This window comes from Mandrillus leucophaeus, unplaced genomic scaffold (assembly GCF_000951045.1).
Source record: "Mandrillus leucophaeus isolate KB7577 unplaced genomic scaffold, Mleu.le_1.0 Scaffold425, whole genome shotgun sequence".
NCBI lineage: Eukaryota > Metazoa > Chordata > Mammalia > Primates > Cercopithecidae > Mandrillus > Mandrillus leucophaeus.
Window position 1 is genome coordinate 1,071,959 of NW_012104532.1, and position 6,778 is coordinate 1,078,736.

The 6,778-nt window shown below is 41.4% G+C and overlaps 1 protein-coding gene across 1 annotated transcript in view; it reads right to left on the reverse strand.

The window, feature by feature from the left end:
* Positions 1-3,641: 3,641 nt before the first annotated feature.
* UTP6 (UTP6, small subunit (SSU) processome component, homolog (yeast)) overlaps positions 3,642-6,778 on the reverse strand; it is a 49,578-nt gene continuing 46,441 nt past the window's right edge. Inside the window, exons 17-18 of the mRNA XM_011993103.1 lie at positions 5,817-5,889; positions 3,642-3,988 (exon numbers count right to left, since the gene is read on the reverse strand). Of these exons, the coding sequence (XP_011848493.1) occupies positions 3,831-3,988; positions 5,817-5,889 (231 nt within the window). The 3' untranslated portion in view covers positions 3,642-3,830. The remainder of the gene's footprint in view (positions 3,989-5,816; positions 5,890-6,778) is intronic.

A 6,778-nucleotide genomic window follows, 5' to 3' on the forward strand; every position in this document is an offset into this window, starting at 1 on the left:
AACCTTCGTTAATGGTGAAAAGTTCTACTATCTGTGCTGTCCAATATACCATATTGGACATATACCTACTGAGCATATGTAACCATATACCTACCTACTCAGTAACCATATACCTACTGAGCACTTAAAATGTGGCCAATATGAATAAATTGAATAATTCTAATAAATTTAAATTGCTACATCTGCCTAGGAGCTACTGTTTCTAACAGTGCAACTCTAGGTGTACTAGCTAGATGCGTTTTCATAACCTGCAATAGTGAGAATCAAATACAGGGATGTGATGAGCCCAGGTGACCACTTTTATATAGCTTTGTGTTAAGGAGACTACCACTATCCTCTTTGCTCCCTACTCTATTTACAACACATATCTCTTTTGTAAAATTAAAGTGCCAAATAAGATTTAGAAGGTTAAACATCCCAGGACTTAAGGGACAGGAAAAAGAGGAATTTTTTTCTTATTTTAAAACAAATGACAAGAAAACAGGCTGGCCGCGGTGGCTCACTCCTGTAATCTCAGCACTTTGGGAGGCTGAGGCAGGCGTATTACTTGAGATCAGTTCAAGGCTATCCTGGCCAACATGGTGAAACCCCGTCTCTACCAAAAATACAAAAATTAGCCAGGCGTGGTGGCGCACACCTATAATCTCAGCTACTCAGGAGGCTGAGGCAGGAGAATCCCTTGAGCCCAGGAGGTGGAGGTTGCAGTGAGCAGAGATTGTCCCACGGCACTCCACTCTGGGAGACAGAGTGAGACTTGGTCAAAAAAAACACAAAAAACAAAACAAAAAAAAAAACACACACACAAAGAAAAACAGTACAAAAGCTCAAAATAAAAATATTCTAAAGTAGACTCTAATACTCATAGAAATTTAACATATAATGAAGGTAACATCACAAATCAGCAGAGAGAAACGTAACTGGCCAAATAGTGTTGGAAAAATTAATTAACTGCTTGGGGAAAAAGAGTCTTCTCAGCACCAGGAAGAGCTTTCAAAGCATTGTAAAAACAAGTATCTCACACACACACACACACACACACACACACACGCACACACACACAAAATACCTCTGGGCATCAAAAATTGCCACAAAAGGTGGGCGCTTATATAATCACAGCTACTTGGGAGGCTGAGGCAGGGAGAACTGCTTGAACCTAGGAGGCAGAGGTTGCAGTAAGATCATACCACTGCACTCCAGCCTGGGCCACAGAGCAAGACTCTGTCTCAATTAAAAAAAAAAAAAAAAAAAAAATTGCCACAAGAAAAGCTGGGGGTAAAATTATTTGCAACAAATTAGAAACAAGATATTAATATACTTAATATGTTTTTAAAAACTCTGCCCAGGCACAATGGCTCATGCCTGTAATACCAGTACTTTGGGAGGTTGAGGTAGGACTGCTTGAGGCCAACCCTTTAAGAGACCAGCCCTGGCAACATAGTGAGACCAGTCTCTACAAAAAAATTTTTTAATTAACCAGGCGTGGTGGTGTGTGCCTGTAGTCCCAGCTACTCAGGAGACTGAGGCAGGAGGATCTCTTGAGCCCAGAATTTAAGGCTGTAGTGAGCCATGATCACACCACTGCACTGTAGCCTAGATGACAGAGCAAGACCTTGTCCAATTAAAAAAAAAAAAATGAACTCATAAATTAGTAAGAAAAAAGTGTTTAAAATAGTCTAAGAATGTAAAAAGATGAGAAACATAAAATACACTAACTTCACTAATATCAAAGAAAAGTATGTTGAAACATTTCACCTATAAAATGGTAAAAATAAAAAATATAATTACACCAGTACAGGTAATGGTATTGACACTTTCATCTATTGCTTGAAAGAAGGAGCAAACCAGCAATACATATCAATATTCTCTAAAAGCAGTATCCTTTGATCCAGTAATTCCACTGTCAGATGTCAATCTCCTAAGGAAATAGCCAGGGATGTGAACAAAGATTGACAAGAATCTTCATCAACAGCATTTATATAATTTTTTTAAAAATTAGAAATGACAGTCTAGGCCGCGCTCAGTGGCTCACGCCTGTAATTCCAACACTTTGGGAGACCAAGACGGATGGATCATGAGGTCAGGAGTTCGCAACCAGCCTGGCCAATATGGTGAAACCCCCTCTCTACTAAAAATACAAAAATTAGCTGGGTGTGGTGGCGGGTGCCTGTAGTCCCACCCAGCTGCTCGGGAGGCTGAGCCAGAACCACTTGAACCCAGGAGGTGGAGGTTGCAGTGAGCCGAGATAGGGCCACTGCACTCCAGCCTGGGCAACAGAGCAAGATTCCATCTCAAACAAACAAACAAAAAAAGACAGTCCAACCAGAGGATTAGTAAAATACATTATGGCTTATTTTTACAATGTAATGTTATGAATTCATTAAATGTTTTTAAGGCTATTTAATGACACAGAAAAACAATACTAAGTGAAACTAACAATAAGCCACACTGAAAGCTTCTCCCAGTGACATGGTATTAAGCTACAGGATACAATTCAAACAGTTACATCCTGCTCCTGGAATGTTTTTATTTTTTTGCTCCAAGCCTGCCTTCCACTCCTCACTGCTAAGGCTTCTCTGCACTTGAATCTACTCCCTACCCCTTCCCTTCTTTTGTTGGTGGATCGCCTCAATTGCAAACACTTCTCTGATCATCAGTTCCAGAAGACAGAAGACACTTTTTTATGGTTTTCACCTTCTTGAAGGACAAATTTTCCCAATATCCAGCAATTCCTTTGCTGCTGATCCAATCAACTTTCTTAGGACATTCAGCTGTTTCTGCAACCCCCACTTCTATCCCCAAAGGCCTCCCTTCTTTTCTGCACATAATGGGCACTCAAATATTTCTTGAATGAATGAATGGGTAAATAATCTAAGAGTATAAATCCAATTCTGATAAAGGAAATCAAATTACTAAGTTTAACTCTAGATTACAGGATGCTTTGATTTTTTTCGCCACACTATTCTATTTTCTCCATATTTTCCAGAACAAATGCATACCACGTATCTTTTACAATGAGAATAAACTAACAAAACTGTACCTTCTCCTTTTTTTTCTCGAGAAGGAGTTTTGCTCTTCTTGCCCAGGCTGGAGTGCAATGGCATGATCTCGGCTCACTGCAACCTCCGCCTCCCAGGTTCAAGCGATTCTCCTGCCTCAGCCTCCCAAGTAGCTGGGATTACAGGCGCCCAACACCACGCCCGCCTATTTTTTGTATTTTCTGTAGAGATGGGGTTTCACCACGTTGGCCAGGCTGGTCTCAAACTCCTAACCTCAGATGATTTGCCTGCCTCAGCCTTCCCAAAGTGCTGGGATTACAGGTGTGAGCCACCACGCCCGGCCACTTTCTCCTTCATTTTAACTGGCTCTTAAATCGAGATTAGAGATATTAGTGCTTGACCCCAGATAATTAAAAAAAAAAAACAGTCGTATGCTTTCCATATATTTTGGGGAACATTTAGGACCTGTGGTAGATCGGGCCTCAACATTAAATCAGCAGTTCTCTTTCCCAGAATCAGATATTAGCACATCAAGCTGAGCATGGTGTCATACACCTATAATTCCAGCTACTCAGGAGTCTGAGGTAAGAAGGTCACTTGAGTCCAGGAGGTCAAGACCAGCCAGGGCAACAGAGCAAGATCCTGTCTCAATCATAAAAAATTTTTAATTTTTAAAAAACATTAACAAGTTAACATAAAATAAAGTGTGTCTCAAAACCAGACAGCCATCTTGTCTGCCATCCCTGAGCAAATTACAGATGGACTCATAATACAAACTTGCCCCCAGGGCTTGCTTGCAATACTGTTTCACAAAGCAGGCTGTATTCTTCCTCTTCACAAATGGCCAGTCTGATGCATAGCATGTTTAGCTACAAATGCCTCTGCTGACTCTCCCTGCAACATTTTCATCGCTCGCCAGTAGATCTGTCCACAGTTCTCAGGTCTACCAAGGGGGTGGTTCAATTCTTCTTTCATATAATCCATCCAAAGATCTTTAAAAAAAAAACAAAACATACAATTAGATAACTGACAGGAGTGTTATTAGGTAACCTTATTAAATATCAATTCAACTCAAGATTTCTAAGAAACTTAACTTCTCACTGTTAACTTCCCTAGGATGCTTTGTTTAACAATACCTCTCTTAGCTTCTTTAAACTATAGTGGCTGATTTTGGTTTGTTTTTTTTGAGACAGGGTCTCACTGTGTCGCCCAGGCTAGAACGTAGTGGTGAGAACATGACTTACTATAGTCTCAACTTCCTGAGTTCAAGTGACCCTCCTGCCTCAGCCTCCAGGGCAGCTGGGACCACAGGCACACCACCATATTTGGCTAATTTTTTAATATTTTGTAGAAAGAGGGTTTCACCATATTGCCCAGGCTAGTCTTGAACTCCTGGGCTAAAGCAATCCTTCTACCTTGGCCTTCCAAAGTGCTGGGATTACAGGTGTCAGACACTGCACCTCGCCAGGTTTTTTTTTTTTTCCCAGTAGAAAACCTTCACATCAATGATAAAAGTCTGTTTTATTTAATTAACTCAAAAATACTAAACTTTTTGGCAAGGCACAGTTGCTCATACCTGTAATCCCAGCACTTTGGGAGGCCAAGGCAGGCGGATCACCTGAGGTCAAGAGTTCAAGACCAGCCTAGCCAGCATGGCAAAACTCCATCTCAACTGAAAATACAAAAATTAGCCAGGCATGGTGGCACGCGTGCCTGTACTCCCAGCTACTTGGGAGGCAGAGGCATGAGAATCGCTTGAACCTGGGAGGCAGAGGTTGCAGTGAGCCGAGATTGTGCCACTGCACTCCAGCCTAGGTGACAGAGTGAGACACCGACTCAAAACAAAATAAAAATAAATAAATCAGTGTTTATGAGTTCATAAATAAAGTTCACAGATTTTACATGACATACCTGTACCTAGAAGTACGTTATACAAGTCCTACAAATGAGCGCAATGTGGAGACAGTCAATAACAGATGCCAATTAGCATCTCACGTTTACCCCTTTCATGTAACTCTAAATACATTTTTTTAAGAGAACAAAACCATGCAAATCTTTCTCTAATCCAGAGGGGTTGTTTTTGGTTTCTGGTTTTGAGACAGGGTCTCATTGTATCACCCAGGCTGGAGTACAGTGGTGGCATCACGGTCATTGAGACTCAACCTCCTGGGGTCCAAACAACCCTCACACCTCAGCCTCCTGTGTAGCTGGGACCACAGGCATGCACTACCATACGCAGCTACTTTTTCTTGTTTGTTTGTAGAGATGAGGGTCTAAATAATGTTGCCCAGGCTGGTCTCAGACTCCTGAGAAATCCAGAGTTCTTAACAGACGACCCATGGACCCCTGAACTTATGATCTTGAAATGATAAACAAAATTAGTATACACAAAGCAACTGAGGAGGCAGAGGAAGGAAACAAGTTTTATTTTAAAAGAGGGTTATGATGCAAAAAAAAAACTAAGAAAACAGTTTTGTTTGTTTATTTTTGAGATGGAGTTTCACTGTTGTTGCCCACGCTGGAGTGCAATGGCGCAATCTCAGCTCACTGCAACCTCCATCTCCCAGGCTCAAGCAATTCTCCTGCCTCAGCCTTCCCAGGCTGGGATTACAGGTGCGCACCACCATGTCTGGCTAATTTGTGTTTTAGTAGAGACAGGGTTTCACCATACTGGCCAGGCTGGTCTCAAACTCCTGACCTCAGGTGATCTGCCTGCCTTGGCCTCCCAAAGTGCTGGGATTACAGGCATGAACCACTGTGCTCAGCCAAGAAATACTGTTCTAACCATACTAATTGGTCACAAATTAAGGGTTTACTTACCAGAATCTGTGGATCCAAATTCTCTCAAAGCTCTCTCATAATATTCTCTTATGTTCGCCATATTGCAGGATTCCTGACAAAGATAGACAATCTTGCCTCAAAAGCCTGATTTATAACATAACAAATTCATTCCAACCATATTGTTAAGCAGCTATTGTCTGTCAGGTATTTGAAGGGGAAGAGTTTAACATGAACACAACTTGGCTCTCAACTTTTCCAGGAAAGAATCAAAGCCACTCAACAGAGTGAAGTACATGTGAAACATAAAAGCACTTTGCTGTAGTAGCATGGAAAAAAGCGCTATTAGAAAAAAGTGGGGGACATGGGCAGCTTCACAGAAAACAGTATTTGAAAGTCTTGAGGAATGAGTGGGAATTAAATAAACAGCGAAGGTTCTAATTGTTTTGAGTAAGGATTTCTTCCTTTTGAATATCTGGGCTCTGATACTTATTTGCTATATCCACTTAAAATAAATACTAGTTATATAACCAGCAAGTTTTTAAACCCTTTGACCTTAAACACTTCCTCACCTATAAAACAAGCATAATATCTTAGCACAACTATAAGTATTAGAGTAAAATGCTGATGAATTATGTACCTAGCAGAATAGCTGTAACTAACTTTACAACCAAAAACTGCTCATTCTCCACCTATTTTTAAAATGTATTCTTGCCGGGCGCCATGGCTCACACCTGTAATCCCAGCACTTTGGGACGCCAAGGCGGGCGGATCACAAGGTCAGGAGATCAAGACCATCCTGGCTAACAGTGAAACCCTGTCTCCACTAAAAATACAAAAAATTAGCTGAGTGTGGTGGTGGGCGCCTGTAGCCCCAGCTACTGAGGAGGCTGAGGCAGGAGAATGGCATGAACCCGGGAGGCAGAGCGTGTAGTGAGCCAAGATGGTGCCACTGCACTCCAGCCTGGGTGAGACTCTGTCTCAAAAAAAAAAAAAAAAAGTAT